Raw genomic sequence first — 18,884 nt, 5'->3', positions numbered from 1 at the left:
TTATATCGTACTTGTACCACTTCTACTATTGAGTTGTCCACTATGATCATAGTGTAGGCTGGTAGGCCTACAGTATGTCGTTTATATGAATGTCGTGTATATTTTTTGTTAGAAGCAAAATTTCATATCTTGATAATATAAGGAAAATACATTTTAAGGACCAAATTCAAGATGGCCGTTAACATTCAAATAAACCCTATTTAAAATCAGACTATCACCAATACAGGGGCGGTCGCAGGACTATTTTAAGGGTGTTGCCCAAGAGTCCAGGGCCATAATAGAAACCAAATATTTGCGCCACATTTGTTAAATGACACCTTTAGGTGGCCGGAAATGGTACACTCGCACGTAAAATTCACGCCGGAAATGACACTCTAATATCTATCAGCAGTATCCCACCTATTTTTTCCGCCAGTAAAACACACGCGACTAAGGATAACATTTTTTTGCGTTCAGTTCCCGACTAATACAAATTAATTACTAGGCCTATTAATTAATAATTTAAAAAAGTTAGACAAAAATGTGAAGCTGCTGCTATAAATATATTGAGCAAAACTTTGAATTGTATTATTTTGAAATAAATGCTGAATAAGTCAGTAAAATTGTGTTGCTTAAAACACACTCTAGAAAAGAAAATATGATCGAAATTTGCAGAAAGAAGCAATTAAACACCGTTATTTCAAAGTTCGCAATGTCCGTAATTACTACGGAAACTCGGCCAAATTTTACGGACGTGGAAAACGGAAAAAAAATCCTAATCCGCTGACCGCCGTTAAATTGTGCGCGGTTAATTTTACGCTGCAGTCAATCAATTTGGATCATGTCAGTATGGCTTAATTTGATAATTCAAATTTTGCTGAATTTTGTTTTTAATAATGAATTAATTTGCTAAAACATCCAATGTTAATAAACTTTTTTATAGAGAAATTAATGTATTTCTTGAGTTCTTTTAGATTTATTATTATTCATTTTCTGTTTCAACATCATCATCTATTTTTCTAGTGGATATTGAATAGATATAATAGTGTATGTATGTATAATATGTATAGTGTATCACATCATCACCATGGTCATATTCAACCTCATCAGCATTAACTGGTAAAATTTGTAGTCTCAGATGTGAATGAACATTGAACACGAAGGCAAATAATAAACGCAAAGGCAATATTTTGAAAATCTTTGAAATCTTATATTTGTAAGCATTTGATATAAATATGAGACATAATATGTATCATTCTGGTCAAAAAATATAATATATAGTTATAAAATCCAATGGTTTTGCAGTAATATTGATAAGTAGTTGATTCTGTATAATATTGCACTTGATTAGTGTTTGTAGCATAACAATGCAGAGAGGAACCTGTGGCGTGAAGTATTGTGAACAATTCTGTCTTCATCATTTGCCGCAAGTTCACTGACATTGCTGGCGTCATTGGCACTGACTTCATTGGCACTGGCGTCATTGGCACTGGCGTCATTGGCACTGGCATCTGTGCTGTCGATATCTTCACCGGTAGTATCCTGGATTTCCTCTGTCAGTGTTTCGTGGCAACTGATATTACGAATGCCTCGTCTAAGTCTGCGGAAAAGCCGCCTGAAAATTCCTGCTCGTGGTACATCTGTAGAATTCTGTTTAGCAGGGACATCACCAGCCAAATTGTCTGTAAGGAATAAATGCAATGTTTGTTTTTAATAATATAGTACTATTTGTATTACTAATTAAAAAAACATAATAAAATGCATGTTTATTTTTATGTAATAAAATAAATCACCTTCGCTTGGCTTGCAGGTTGAAACGTCGTTTTCGAAAGTCTTAGTATCCTTTTCATCTGCCTTGTCCATGGCGATGACATAACTGCTGTAGCGAATAATTTCAGCTACATACTGTCTGACTGCATTCATGTCAATCTCAACATCAGGGATGGGGTCATCAATTTCAACATCAAGGATGGTGTTGTAAATCTTGCCATCGGTGAGAGTGTCATCAATCTTGGGATCAGAGGCAGTTTCGTCAATCTTGCCGTTAGACAATGTGTCGTCAATATTAATGTCAGAGATGGTGTTGTCAACCAAGGTGTTGGTTACATCGACAGTCTTCATGCTGGTTGAGATAATGCCGGAGATGTACTCATCCACGGCATTTTTGTCAATTTCTCCAATGTAATCCTTCACTTTTGTAGTGACTGCGACGGCATCTGGGGTACTATCGTCAAGGAACATGTTATTGTCGAAGACTTCAATGGCTGCAGCTGCTGCCTTGGTGGTGACATCCAGGTCACTGACCTTTCTTATGCTTTCTACATCTTGCACATGATTCTTAATATCTTCAGAACCACTGATGCATTGAGGTTCATCAAAAATGTCATTCAAGTCTGTAAAATGCAAATATTGTGTGACATTTTGTACATTATTACATCCATGTAAGGTTTTAAAAAAAACAAAATAAGAGAAATAATTAGATTGATTGTAATAAGTACCCGAAAGTGCATCATAAAATATCTCATCCTCATCGTCGCTCCAATCCAATCCACTGTTGTCCTGCATAAAGTTCTGGGTCATATTTTTCACAGATGCACTTCTTGTCTTGGTGTTGCCAAGGAGTTTCGCCCAGCCGATTATTTTGGGTGGCTTTTTCAACTTGTCCTCTTTTACAATATTGTCATCACCTTGGATTGAATGCGCCATCTTTTTTACACTTTTCTTCGCTGGTTTTGGTGCAACTGGTGGCTTAATAATATGATGAAACTTGTCCTCTTTTACAATATTGTCATCATCTTGGATTGAATGCGCCATCTTTTTTACACTAGATTGATTGTAATAAGTACCTGAAAGTGCATCATAAAATAGCTCATCCTCATCATCGCTCTCATCACCAGCAAGTGATGGTTTTGACTTATTCGGCATATCTTCAACCTTTTTATCAACAAAACTATCTGCCATATTTCGAGTTGATTTTCGTGTAACTGGGATGTCTTCAACATGAGAAGCCTGTAAAATTAAACGATGAATATGGGTATAATTAAAGCAGCTAACAGTACTAAAAAATGTCCATGTTCTTCTTAGAAAAGAATCGTTAATTGTTTACCACACAACAATGTAATTACATATACACTATGTAAATTACTTGTAAAATGTATATAAAATTCATAAAACAGTCAAATGAGGCATTAAAAAATAAACTTTAGGATATGGCCACCAGTTGAGAAAAATCATGATGATTGTGAGAGATGCACTAAATCCTGTGAATAACAGACAAAAAAAGAAATGGCATTATTGTGTCCGTCCGTACAGTACCTGTCTATTTACCTGCATTAAGTTCTGTGTCATATTTTTCACAGATGCACCTCTTGTTTTGGTGTTGCCAAGGAGTTTCGCCCAGCCGATTATTTTGGGTGGCTTTTTTAACTTGTCCTCTTTTACAATATTGCCATCACCTTGGATTGAATGCGCCATCTTTTTTACATTTTTCTTTGCTGGTTTTGGTGCAACTGGTGGCTTAATCTGGTGAAACTTGTCCTGGTTTACAATATTGTCATCACCTTGGATTGAATGCTCCATCTTTTTTACGCTTTTCTTCGCTGGTTTTGGTGCAACTGGTGGCTTAATCTGATGAAACTTGTCCTCTTTTACAATATTGCCATCACCTTGGATTGAATGCGCCATCTTTTTTGCACTTTTCTTTGATGGTTTTGGTGCAACTGGTGGCTTAATCTGATGCAACTTGTCCCCTTTTACAATATTGCCATCATGGATTGAATAAGCCATCATTCTTACACTTTTCTTCGCTGGTTCTGGTGCAACTGGTGGCTTAATCTGATGCAACTTGTCCCCTTTTACAATATTACCATCATGGATTGAATAAGCCATCATTTTTACACTTTTCTTCTCTGGTTTTGGTGCAACTGGTGGCTTAATCCTGTGCTGATGACGTTCAACCTTTGGCTTGACTGCCAAATCATTGATGCTGGTCTTTGTAACATCGTTTCCTTGTGCCTTTGTCTTCCCACTGAAACTCGATATTGGTTTTAGTCCTTGGATGACAGGCCCGAACGTTTCGTTGACAATTATGTCTGCAAACATTTAAAAAGGATAAGTACACTGTAAAGCTACCTAGGCAATTTATCTTCTGGCCACACACAATTAATATAGGTCTATCCTAATGATGGGTGAATATTTTCACAGTGAAGAAATTTATCGTGTCCAAAAAACAAACAAAAAATGTCATTCATTTCAACTATTATTTCTATTTATATAAAAAGTTTCTAAATGATTTCTCCACTCACCACGGTTCGTTGGAACCTTTTCCATTGTTTGTACGCAATAACTTAATTAAATTGATAATAATTACGAAGATAATTCGGAATTTATCGCTCAGTATTTCATACACAGTTGATATATCAAGCTGTAGATGATTTGTGTTGTTAAGTTGCTATAGCTAGCTGTTGTGATGGATACCTAGCGCGCAATTATGCTACCATGCGACGCGATGAACGCGTTGCGCGGTAAGCTAACAGGGGCGGTCGCAGGACTATTTTAAGGGTGTTGCCCAAGAGTCCAGTGGCCGTATTCACCAATCACACTTAAGTGAGATATTTCCCTTAAATCCTAAGAATTTCCCTTAAATCAAGAAAATATTAAGGGTTTCACTTAAGTGGTATTCACAAAGGGTTTAAGGTTAAGGGAAACCCTTAACTTGGTCTATTTTCCCCTTAACTTTTAAGGACCTCAGAGGTCCCTTAAAAGTTCCCTTAACTATTCAGTACCATGGTTGTGCTGACGATTCTGTATGTGCGAGTACTATGCCTACTTGTAGATGGCCCCAGTCTAGGCTAGGTAGAGATGCTAGGTCCCCTGTTGGTCTGGCCACTAACCGGCCTAGGATTCATGTTTGGTTTGAGTAGCATCTAGGCCTAGGCCTAGACCTTTTTTTGCTGATCCCCACCATACAAATTAGTCTATGCCTATATATTCATTTATTTGTTTTGTTTTGACTGCCATTATTTTCGTGGAAGATGGCTTCCCATTTCGTTGTAATAGAAATTAGCCCCATTCTAGTAGGCTAGGTAGAGATGCTAGGCCTGCCCAGTAACCAGCCTAGGATGCATAGGCCTACACAGAATGTTGGTTTGTTAGTAACATCTAGGCTAGACCTATTTTTCTTGATCCTCATACAAATTAGTCTAGGTTTAATATTCATTTACTTGTTTTTGTTTTGACTGCCATTTTCTTTTTATTGATCATCGTCCATACACTTTTCTCTTCATCCTCCCCGTCCCCCCCCCCCCCCCCCCCCAACCCCTTTACTCTTTTTTTAAATATGCAAATTAGTTTTAGAGAGGAAAGTGATTGGACCATAGGGGAATTAAATCCTCTGTGATTGGACAATGGGACAACTCATGAATATTTATGATTATTTTTACCCTTAAGTTTTACCCTTAAATTAAGTGTTTTCCTTAGGTAAGTGAATCCCTTAACTCATTTGTGAATACCCCTTAAGTGTTTCCCTTTGTTAAGGGAATTCTTAAATTTTAAGGGTAAGTATTTCCCTTAGCCTAAGTGAGATTGGTGAATACGGCCACAGGGCCATAATAGAAACCAAATATTTGCGCCACATTTGTTAAATGACACCTTTAGGTGAATGTGGAACAAGTCCCGGTTTGAATGTATTATCCATTATACAATCTTAACTATGTTATATCAATAATCTGTCAGACATCTTGAATTTCAAAAAGGCCGCCACTAAAAATTAAATTCTTAAATAATTTGTTAAAATATGTGTGCATAAATTGTTATTTGTACACAATGTTCTGAATTTGTCACTTCTCATATGATTAAGGCTGTCTAAAGTTTTCAATTTTTATATAATAGCATACACACTATGACCCTTAAATGAACTCGTAGTTCAAAGTTGGAGTTGCAAAAGTGTGGAAAAACTTACCAATTGATATCAAATATTCAACAATTACTTTTAATTCTAAATTATAGATCTCATTTCTTTTCATAAAACTGAAACTTGTATTTCAATTTTTGTATCGCAGACAGGAACATACTATAAAACAAGTGTATTTATTGTTAATTCCTGTATAAATATGATGTTAAATAATAAATGAGTTATTGCTATGTAATCAAACCTTCATAGACATAGTCACCAGTATGGTTGGTAAGTTTTCAACCTGATCACTTTTGGCAGAAGCTTGAAGGAAATAAAGATACAGCTCATTCACAAGCTTCACAGGCAGCATTACCTGTGGGCATAATATGAAATTATATAAGCCTGTAATGAAGAATGGTTTGGAATTGACAAAACACGTTTTTAGCTTGAGAATAATAAACCACTGGAATGCATATGACTTAGTAAAGGCAACATATGTGAATGCTTTTTAATTTAAATTAGACAAGTATTGTTCAAATAAGGACTTTAATAATACCATTCTGGGCTTCGAAGCATAACTGACTGTTGGTCACAAGAGACAAATTAGCCTAGTAATAATATATACCCACACAAACTCCCACTTCCATCTTCTACAATCTCTACCGATTTCATTAGATATGTACCCCCTACAGATGGATTACCATTATACACTGGTTTGATAAGTGCACATTTACACTACTAGCCTTACCTATACCTATAGTGTAAATGTCATAAAAAATGTAAACTCCTTCATTTTTAGCTTTTTATGGAATGAAAAAAGGACAAGATATCAAGAAAGGTAGTAATTGGGAAAATAAATCAAGGCGGTTTAAGTATTTGTGATTTTGAAAGCAAATGTCAATCTCTTAAAGCCATTGTGCAACAAGGTTAAAATATAAATTATGTAAAAGAAAATTTAAAAATAAAATGTTTAACATAATACTATGAAACATACTAAAGAAGCAGTTAATTTAAATTATTATGAGAAACTGACACAAAAATAAAATGATACAAAGCTATTATTAAGTGACATTAACATAGCATGTACAACAGAAGTAAGGGTGAATTGGATACCCACAAAGGAAAACAAATATGATGGCAATGTTGACGTGACAATGATGAATATGAATAAAAATAAAATAAATAAATAAAAAATGTTAAGAAATGAATATTTTAAGAAATTAATATGCTAAAATATGATTATGTTAGGAAATGATGTTGAGATAATGAATGTGTTAAAACATGAATACGGTAAGAAACGAATGTTAAGAAATAAATATGCCAAGAAATAAATATGCTAAAAAATGAATACGCTAAGAAGTGAATGTGTTTAAAATGTTTAAGAAATGAATATGTTAGGTTATGAATATTATGAAACGTCATTATGAAATGAATATATTTTAGTAATAAAAGAAAAAAAAATTAAATTAAATTGTTTTAATATTATAATTTAGTTTATCAGACCTTAAAATAAAAGTGTACAAAGAATGTGTTGATCGTTGTGTTGATTTTTATTTACTACATTAAGCTATTGGTGTTTCTACATTAGCTGGTGGTTTTACTACATTAGCGATGTATTGTTCTACATTAACGTTTGTTTCTACATTAGCTGGTGGTTTTACTACATTAGCGGTGGATTGTTCTACATTAACGTTTGTTTCTACATTAGCTGGTGGTTTTACTACATTAGCGGTGGATTGTTCTACAATAACGTTTGTTTCTACATTAGCTGGTGGTTTTACTACATTAGCGGTGGATTGTTCTACATTAACGTTTGTTTCTACATTAGCTGGTGGTTTTACTACATTAGCGGTTGATTGTTTTACATTAACGTTTGTTTCTACATCAGCTGGCGTTTTCTACATTACCGGTTGTAACAGTGCTCATTTGATAATAGGGAAATTCCAGGACCCATTTAGTGTGGGAGACCACAGTGTATTGAAACACAAGTTAATGCTAGTTCTTCTGTTTTCCAATTGCTTATTGTGTGGTTTTTAGCGGACATGGAATGTGGGCATTTTAAACATTCATTGGAATGTCCTCAATATCTCTCTCTAACATCCACATCTTTCTTGATACTACATGTCCCAGTTTAAAATAATAATTTAAGTGAAATGAAGCATAATATAATGAACAGACAGACTCATAGTAGACATAGACATAAACATTGGACTTGCTGTTGTTGTTGTAAACCTTCTAGACATTTGGCCAGGTTATAAGTATTACATCCGCTATTGCATAAACTCATAAACTCATAAATACCAGATGAACCGGTTATTCAAAACAGAAGCAAATGCAGCAGCAACACAACGATTGAAAACAAGAGTTTGAAGTAGCAGCGCACACAATTCTACATGGTATACATTTATTTCCACTTTATTTTGATAACATTCAATCACGTGTCTCCTGACACAAACTGTTCGACGGACGGAAGAGTATTAATAGTTATAATAAAGAGTCCTGTAACGCATTTACCCAAGACAATTATTAGGTTGTTGTTTTCTTGTCAAAGGCCTGTTGACGAGAGACACTTACTTGGAAAAGCTCTGATCCAGCAAAAAGTAATGGAAATTGCGACACTTAGTCTCTGGCTTATTGCCGCATTATCAAGTAAGTGCTTTATGGTTATTAGCATTAATATTAATATCTTTTGCAAACATTCCTTAGTAAGGCTTTAAAAATATTCCATACCATGAATTGAATGTCTTCTATGTCTTCGTATTCATTCGAAGAATAAGGTATTGTATTTGGAGTTTCCATATTATCTTTATATTTATATGTATTTTTAAATCATTGTAAATGGTTTTTTTTTATAGGCTTAATTTTTAAAAACCATTACTAAATGCAATACGTTTAGCCCTTGGCTGTATTTTGTATATTTTATACACGAATAAAAATGATGTTAATCATAAATTGCTGCTTTTAAAAAATGGCACGCAATAATACAAAAATATTAAATCATAATGAATCAGTTATGACGTCATTGTGTTGTTTATTTAAAGTACTATTAAACAATTTTCTTTTGTCTGTTTACTTTCACTTGCTTAGTTACTACAATTGAAGCGCAGAACTGTACTTTTGATGATATGATTTATCCCCTCTGTGATTGGACAGTAGAAGGTTGGAAGGTGAATCACACGCAATCAAAGGTACCAAGTTCTAACAGCACATACCCAAGAGGTAAAAAACCCGTCCATATTATATTGATCACACTTTATACTTATTCTGTAAACGGTTATCATGTTGTCAGGTTTACGCGCGCGTTTATTTACCGTACTATATCATTATTTAAACGCACGCAATAACGAACGCAATAAATCAATCAATCAATCCTGTGTTTTTTTATTAATGTCATTCTGTGAAATAAATCCAGCACTACTATTCTTATATTTCAAGTTTGTGTGTAATAATTTTACCAAATATAAATATACCATTGTTCCTCAACATATTTACTGCATTTCTCATTAATCATGAGTTAGTTATGATCATAATATTAATTTATGAATTATCGATTCTACAATTGACAGTTCTTAGGCCTATTATTGTGTAATCACGGAGGTTAATTTTGATACATTTTTAATCCGATGGTCAAACTTATGGTCTATTATTAAATTTGAATTAATTTGGATTAATGTGTTCATTTTAATCCTTTGATAATTAAGTTACATTATTAATCTTAATATACTATTTTAATGGCAGGATGATTCGATATACTATTTTAGTTTATATTTTATGTCTTAGGCACATGTGGCCAAGAATTACCAATAGAAAATTAATCACTGTCCTATCAGATAGGTGGTAATCCCCTTGATATAGGGGATATTTTGTGAACCTGTTCACACTGGGGTAACCCCCTACTCGTTTAGAATGATGAACTGGGTTCTTGAAGTGCACACGGGTTATAATTGTGTACACTGGACCTACATTTTGTAGTCCAAAAAGTTTTCAATTTAGCGATTTCTTCCAAGGAACATTGTATCCATACTCTTTGAGCGAAGTGGATATCAAGAATGAAATCGGGAATATCCGGGCTATTAAAAAAATATATAGGCCTATTTAATTGCTTAATTTTGGCTGTTTTTTTTAGTGGGAAACTTATATGTTGATTCAGGAAACAGTGCAACCACTACAAGCCCATTCCTAACCACTACTGCTGTTATTGTAAGTATTCAGGGTTGATAACACGCTGGAATGCTCTGTCTAACTATGACAACAAAATGTGATGTGCTCATATATGGACATGATGATTTCATATCACTACCATATTTGGGCATATCACACTTCTTTTTTTATCAAACTAGTTTGATAGTTTAGATGTATGTATAATTATAGACAAATAATAGTTGTAAATTGATTATTATTCTATTGTATTAATATACGTATTTAATAGGAAATTATGTAATAATTATGTTTTTGCCTCTAACCGGAAACCTTAGATTGTGTTAGCTAATTAACTGATTCCAGTTCCGGTAACTTAATTCCCTTTTTTTTTTCTCTTTCATGGGGCCAACCCACTTTTATTTCATTCTTGATATTACACATTGTAGTTATATATAGAAATTGTATAAAATGTCATTAAAATAAAGTTTTAAATATATATATATATAAATAAAAATTAAAATAATAATGAAACAATTAAAAATTAATACATTTAATTTCTTCTTTTTACGTTACCCCATTTCTTTTTTGCCTTGTTTATGTTACAAGCATATTGATTCTGTATAAGATTTTTTAGCTCAAATCGGAACAAGTTCCAGACGACTTTTGATCTCATTTTTGAATGCTTTTCTAATGTTTTAATAAAATGTGTTTTATAAATACAAAAAGTAAACAATGATAATAATTCATTGACATTTTCACTTTTTGTTCCAATAACAATGTCTAGCCAATCATGTACGGTTTCTTCAAGTGTATAGCATTTTATAATCATGTTGTTGAATTTTGTCCATACTTTTTGGATACTTTTACATTTCAAAAGCATGTGCTGTCTCAATTTCGTTTTGGCAGTAACTTAATTCCCAATTAAACTCAGTATAGCCTTGATAATTTTATTAATAATCTATTTTCGGGTTATGATAAAATAAATTACATATATTTCTGATTTTACATAATATTTGAAAATGAAAACGACCTCTCTTTACAAATAAAGGCTTACGAAAGCAATAGGGAAACAGAAACAGTTTTGGCAAATGCTAGCCACGTGCTTGTTAAGCCATTCTACTATAAGCCTATAATGATAAAATACTTTACTTTCATTTTGAAGGATTTTAAGTTGTGGTACTATATGCACGGCTCTCAGAATATAACTTTGAATGTCTATATACAAGATGCTGATAGCATGGAACTTGTATTCACCGTCACCGGGGATAAGGGTAATAGATGGAATGAAGCATCGATACGTGTTCAAAATCCATTGAATCGTCGTGTAAGTTTGCATATATCTATATATAAATTTACGTAAGGGCAAAATTTGGTAAATCACGCGTAACTTCTGGAATTTTTACACGATGGTATATAGTCTGGGCTCCAGACGGAGTTTTGTAAAAATATAAATATTTTTGCACATATGGCGTTTCATACGTGTATTACTTGAGTTTGGATACTCCGTCTGGGGAAACACGCATAAGTCACGTGGTTTGACACCAAGAATTCTTGGTGCATAAATTATCCAATTGACTAGTTTCAGCCGCATGCCATTGGCTACTCACTCGTACGTCGTTTTAATATTCATATTTCAGACTTTCAAAGACTCAACATCTAAGACGATGCGCATGCGCTATGTTACGTTTAGAGAATATGTGTACTTGGTTGGGTACATTGATGAAAGTTTCTGAAGGCTAGAAATGATTTTATATGCCTAGTAACATTTGATGAGATTTTTCCCAAGAACATGATAGGCTAGCTTCTCCGCCAAATCAAACTTTGAATGGATCATTTATTATGCGGAGAAAATTTGATTTAATTCCCACCCAGACCCTGTCCTGTTCTGTGTGGTGGTGTAGCCCTGTTGTGTGCCGGTCGGTAGTGGTATGTACCTTATTGGCGTTTTATTTGGCAGGTCATACGTACGAGTTGAGTAGCCCTACGAAGGAGGCCTAGGCCAGAACTAAACAATTAATAAACAAAACAACTTGGCAACACGATTTTGTATTTCAACAGTTGTTCAGTCTCGATCGTACATTCAGCACTGTACGTACGTACTCGATCTTTTTCATTTTGAAACAAAATGATCATTGGTTGATTCGAAATCCATATTTACGAACCGCCCGCCCCATATAGCCAAATACGGTATGATATCCTACGTCATTCTTATCGGATGTTTGCGGTCTGCAAATCGATTTCTATACGTGTTTCACAAGTCTGTATTTTCAGACAAAAATCGCGGTCGAAATAAAAACAAATAAATAAAAAAAAAGACAATAAATACAGACTTGGGGCAAGTCTAGATGGTATATAAAGTTGGTACATACTGTCGATACTGATTTTTAACACCTAATGAAACCCATAAGACTAATTAGGTTAAGTTAGATAATTAGTTATTGACAATTAAAACGAATTTAGGTTCAACGATTTGCCCCAAGTAGGGGTGTTTTCCGATCGTGGTATACACTGCCTAATGGATGTCAATGCTGAAAAATACCCGCACATAAGAATACGAGGGTGCTTTGAATCCTTCTACGATAATTGTATTAAATAGCTGAAAACCGATTGAACAGTCTTTAAAACAATACTATTTTGATAGATTTAATATACGTTTATACAAAATGTATTGATTTGCGATGAATAGAACATTCCAATCTCAAGTCTCCAAGCATAATTATTTGGTTTACACAAGTAGGTAAATTTATGGGCCCTTGGGGGATAAACTTAAAACCTTTAGATATAGTATTGCAATACTGATAATACGTATTACCCATTTTTGGTCACCATTTGAATGGCAAATTTCTTACTGTAAGGGTGAGTACTGTTAGATATATAAACACATATACAAATAAACTTTATTACTGTGAGTATGGCTACTGTTAGATAAACACACAGCTCCTCAAAGTTTGTATTAATTATTACAAAAAATATAAACGTCGTAGTGGTGTATCGTTACATATACCTTAATATTTCAATCGACTAAGACAGTGACAGTTTTAACAAAGTATTGCAAATGTTTTACTGTATTTAGTGGTATAATTATTATTTATAGGCCTAAAAATCATGAACAACATATTTCGTTACTGAGTGGATAAAGAATATATTTAAAAATTGTTCCTCTCTGTACCCATCCTCTTCCCCATCTCTCAATCCTAATGTTACATACAAAACACAAATTGAGTTTGTTTATAATAAAACATGTGGACTCATTTTGTGACACTGAGTTTCTCTTTATGAAGCAATTTCCAGTAGTAGTTAACTACATAAATCATCGTATCTATGTATTCGTTTCTGTAAACGACATGTATTATAGTCCTGCGCGATACGTACATTTGAAATTTACAGTTTTTTTACGCTGAAATAAAATGAATGTGTATTCGAGAACCATCTGTGGGCACGACTTAGATGGGACGCGAGCGAAGTTAGCGTCTTATCTTAAAACATTAACGATTCAATTATCTATTGTATCTTTTATAACTTTATCATTCAATTTCAGATTGTTGTTGAGGGACAGGTAAATAGTTCTGCTGGTATTATTGGACTTGATGATTTTATAATTTCTAACACTAGTAAGTATTTTTTAAGCCGAAAACATGTATAACGTATTATTGAAACAAAATCTAATTCATTTGTTTTGTTTTTAGCTATGATTAAATACTTTGATGTGTAGGCTTATTGTTACGTAGCAAGCGTAATCTGTATTTATCAAAATACAAAGTAAAATTTGAATAGTTGACAAAATAGAGTGATGCCACTGATTGGTTTATCTCATAATAGTATGGTTAGCTTCACTTCCAGTAAATGTAACTGCTGTGTGCGTAATCAATCCTTGTGACTTATTTATTGAGGGTGGATATAGCACGTGTGTCCACCTTCTCAATAACATTACATCAGCCGTTATGTTATATCAATTAAACTTTTCTCAAAGAACTCGATTGCTGCAATTTCGCTGCTTGCTAAACTGTATTTTAGGGTGAAAGTTCAGTTAAAAATCTAATAAGCACAAACAATAATTTATTTGTAGGTTCTAAAAACGATGGATCATGTGACTTCGAAGAAGGCGACATTTGTAATTATAGACAGGTACTCACTGATGATTTTGACTGGGTAAGACAAACAGGGAAAACGCCGACGAATGGAACAGGCCCACCCTCTGGTCATACTGCCGATAATTCTACTTTTGGAGGTATGGATCTTCTATACTTTATGTAAAAATACTCCCTTTCCGTTGTTTTCATTGTTTTTTGTGTGTGCCAATATTTTTAAAAGATTAGATAGATTATTATATTATTTTATCGCAAACGAACATTCTAAGATTTTGTTCAGAGCTTTTCTACTTATGAAATTACATTGTATAGGTGGTACACAGAGCCGTTTCTCTGTAGACCCACCCATACAAAAAAGTCTAAATAAATGAATAATAATTCCTTCTAAGCCTCTGCACATTTATTACTTATTTCAATAGGTTAGAATACTACTATTTTGTATAAATATTGAAACATAAAATTCTGAATATTTCTCAGGCTTTTACATGTATATAGAATCGTCGTCTCATACGGAAGGTCAGGCTGCCAGAATTGCGACGCCACCAATAGGCCCAGCGTCTGCTATATGTGTATCATTTTGGTATTACATGTACGGTGATAGCAGTGAACGAAGCATTGGACCGTACGTTACTTGTTGAATTTCGTATAAAATAAGAAATCCAATTGCAATGAACGTTGAAATCCTAATGAACAAAATTAAAACATAGTCAATGTATTGCATCTCGATACGATTACGTGTCATAGTGTTGATATATTTAAAATAACAGATTATCAACTTATTCTGCAGTGCGCCCTCTCTATCGTCACACAAATTGGTTCTATGGCACGACGAAATCTCTGATTTGCTGGATCTTTCTTTCCACACGGGCTTAATTCACACTTTAATGTGCTTTATTGTCTCCTGTTATTTTAGATTGAATGTTTACAAAACAGATGTCAATTCCGACGATCTTACATATACTCTGTTTAGTTTACATGGTAACCAAGGAAACAAATGGTACGATATGAAAATCAATATCAGATCTTATAAAGAATTTCAGGTTCGTAATTTTATCATTAATTATTTTGTCATAATTTCATAATATTCATTTTAAAAATGTTAAATTAACAATTTAGTTGCATTTAGCAAATTTTATTTACAATAACCCATGTAAGGTCGTGTTTTCCCGTACATGTTTCTCTTTTTTACAAGTTACGTAAACAGTTTCAATTATTAGGGAGTTTTAGCAGGTAGAGCACGTAAAAGTTAACTTGAAAGTTAACGCTATTTCCCAACACGCAACGCGCAAGCTCCGCCCACTTTGTAAACAAATCGATCTGCGGGTGGGCAGGCATTACTAACAAATTTATTTACGTGCGTCGTGTCGAGAACCTTATTTCTGAAAAATAGCGTCAATTAAAAACATGGAAGAATCATTAAATTTCTCCAAAATTATTAAGAAAACAAATTGCAAATTTAAAGTTATGTTTTTAATTACGCCAAACAATAAGAAGAATTGTTTATCGCAATATGCTATTTTATATATATTATATAATATGCATGATTAAACAAGCCTAGTATCTAGGCACAGTGTATTCCATGATTTGTTTTAACCACGGTTTATAACGAACGGCGTATGTTGCGTGCGCGACACATGCGTTGCGGTCTACACTTCCTGTCGAAGCGAAATAAAAAAAAGTACGTTGCGCAACTGTTATGCAAATGAGTATAATGTTGACGTCATCCGTAAAGTTAACGTTTACGTGCTCCTGCGAAAACTCACAAATATTTCATACTTTTACCATTTAAATAGATTGTATTTGAAGGAATACGGGGCAACAGTGACAAATCGGACATTGCCATTGATGACGTCAATGTTGTTAGACATTCGTGGTGTAATGGTTCAAGTGGTAGGTTTTCCTCCTTATTTTAGTAATTGTCCTGGGCCTCCTCATCGCAATCCCTATCATTAGCACCATTCAATATCATCATAATTGTGCATATCACCACAATTCATCACTATCATCAATATCACTAATATCGTATCATCACTATTGCCATATCATTGTCATATCATTATTATCGTATCCCCCATTTACATAACAATATCGTATCACTATTATCATTATTATCGTATCATCATTTACATAACAATATCGTATCACCATTATCATATCATTATTATCCTATCACCCATTTACATAACAATATCGTATGACCATTATCATATCATTATTATCCTATCACCCATTTACATAACAATATCGTATGACCATTATCATATCATTATTATCCTATCACCCATTTGCAAAACAATATCGTATCACCATTATCATATCATTATTATCCTATCATCCATTTGCAAAACAATATCGTTTTGACCATTATAATATCACATCACCATCATCATCATTGTAAGTTTCGTCATCATCGTCATCATCATTATCATCATCATCATCGTCATCATCATCGTCGTCATCAAAATTAGGGACGGTTAGGGGAGGACGACGAATATCCGGTGTTTGCTAGAGCGTAAAATCATATAAAGTCAACATAGCCGTTTTATTAGTTACGAACCCTTGCACGAAGACGACGACGACCGACAGTATCTCTCTCCCTCCCCTGTCTTGTGGCATGGGGCCCTTCTGAATCGCTTGGCTCTGGTGGAACAGCATATGCCTAGCTTTCCTAGCTAGGAGCCTCGCATTCAAACGCTGCGCAGAATATATTGCTTTTAAAACAGCCATTTTAACCCAATACAAATGTTATTTTGTTAACCAATTAAATTAGAAGTTCAAATATTATTTAGAGTTTTAAAATGTTCACGTTTAAGTGTAATTTGAACTGTACGTTTAAGGTAATATGTAGCCTACAATACTTCTAGTCGTTCACCGTAAACGGGAAAATGGCAACTTTTTCATCCTCAAACAGTTAAGACGACGGAATTTCACGCTAAGCTCCGCCCACTTTGCTAATGCTCATGGCTTCCCGTCGTGTTTCGTAAAGTCCCTATTATCATCGTTTATCTTCATGATTAATATCACTAAGACCGTTTTCTTGATCATTACTAACATTTAATCAAGCCCGGCGCACACTATAGCTATCGGCTGAGCCAACTGGCACGAATAACAATTTGCTCACTAAAAAATGTGCCGCAAACTGTTCTATCGGACGAATATACAGTACTTATGCCTTCAGTACGCGATAATAGGAAGTTTTCGTAAGAGCAGGTAAACTTCAACGATATTTCCCAATAGCAAGCGCAAGCTCCGCCCACTTTTTGTAAACAAATCGATCTGCATGTTTCGTGTATCGAAACATGGAAGAATCATTAAAATTCTGCCAAAATAAGAGAACAAATGGTAAATTTAAAGCTATGTTTTTAATTAAGCCAAACAATAAGAATTGTTCATCGCAATATACTATTTATCACTAAATATGCATGATTAAACTAGCCTAGGTATTGACTGTCTAAGCCTAGACCCAAGGTATTCTATGATTTGTTTTAATACGAGCAGCGTATGTTGCGTGCGTGACACGTACGTTGCGTTCTACACTCCGGAATTGACGCCCCGATGTTTTGGTGTGAAAGGTAAAATCAAACAACTCCAGAGTTGAACAGCTGAACGTTCTCCGGATGGCCAACTGCGAGGACCCACCAGTGCTTTGGTGTTAAAGGTACCAACATCAAACTCCGGAGTCAATCATTGCTTTAGTTTTATTTCAAAATAGTAATATTTGTACAAAATATATAGCGGGTCTAAAAATAATAGATAGTATAAATAAAAAATAATATGACTTCTAAGACTTTGGAAAATAATTATTAAATAAAAATATTATCAATTAAAATGATTCTAACGATCGTCGCTATGTAAACAAACAAAATAAGTAAGGGGTATCACAACTATTGGCTGAACTACGTTGTTATGCAAATGAGTAGAATGTTGACGTCATCCGTTAAAGTTAACGTGCTCCTGCGAAAACTCCCTAACACTATTACGGCGCGCACTGACTTATAATAAATTAGAATGTAAATGTGCAGTAGATTTATTATCTGTTAGTTCGGCGCACATTTTGAGGAAAATGACACGCGTGACAAACAATATTAAACACGATAGATATTTTCCTCACCGGCACACACGTGGCCGATTCCTCGCAAATTGTCCGACGCACTCTGTGAGCAAAGTGTTATTCGTGTCATTCAGTTGGCTCAGCCGATAGCTATAGAAGTGTCCACCGGGCTTAATGTACCATGTGTTTTCTTTTTAATTCAGTTCCAGAACATTTAGTACCACCGAGTGTTTCGTTGGTGGACAAAGCAAGAACATACAACCCAACGCTTAGGCCTCCTACGTCTATGCCTAGTCTACTGCCATCTGATACGAATCGAACCAAGATAGACGATGATACTGCTGCTTGGCATTTGAACAATAGATTAGTCACACTGATAATAGCTTGTGGATTGTCATTCTGGGCAATGATATTTACCGTCATTTTTATCAGCATGTGTCGTTCATGCAATTTGCGTAAAAAAGAACTATTTTGTCAACTCGAAAATGAAACATATTATTTCAACCCAAAGGAGGAACAATTCAAAAAGCGTTGTTCAGAGACTGACAATGAAACTGATAACAATTCAAAAGTTCTGCTGTGACTACTACTCTGTCAAATGTGTCCATGATACGCAGCAGATTTGTGACTTTCGGAACAATTAAAAGCTTTTGAATTTTAAATTTGAATTGAACACTTTCGATTCGCGCGAATAAATTCGCATAGTCGATCAATCAATTTACTACGCTTTGAT

The 18,884-nt window shown here is 34.2% G+C and overlaps 2 protein-coding genes across 2 annotated transcripts in view; one reads left to right on the top strand and one right to left on the bottom strand.

The window, feature by feature from the left end:
* The window catches only part of LOC144853835 (uncharacterized), a 74,938-nt gene that overhangs the window by 48,577 nt on the left and 7,477 nt on the right, over window positions 1-18,884 (bottom strand). The gene's annotated exons all lie outside the window — the stretch shown is intronic.
* On the top strand, window positions 8,476-18,734 carry LOC144853441 (thyroid hormone-induced protein B-like). Its single transcript, XM_078711138.1, has 10 exons — window positions 8,476-8,521; window positions 8,960-9,091; window positions 9,999-10,072; window positions 11,175-11,336; window positions 13,551-13,623; window positions 14,079-14,240; window positions 14,578-14,722; window positions 15,014-15,140; window positions 15,894-15,990; window positions 18,355-18,734. Exons 1-10 carry the CDS (start codon window positions 8,476-8,478, stop codon window positions 18,732-18,734), a joined length of 1,398 nt encoding a protein of 465 aa, XP_078567264.1.

Source organism: Antedon bifida, chromosome 10 (genome assembly GCF_963402885.1).
Source record: "Antedon bifida chromosome 10, ecAntBifi1.1, whole genome shotgun sequence".
NCBI classification, from domain to species: Eukaryota; Metazoa; Echinodermata; class Crinoidea; order Comatulida; family Antedonidae; genus Antedon; species Antedon bifida.
Note: the sequence above shows the minus strand (reverse complement) of the source record. Positions and strands in the feature narration are given on the sequence as shown.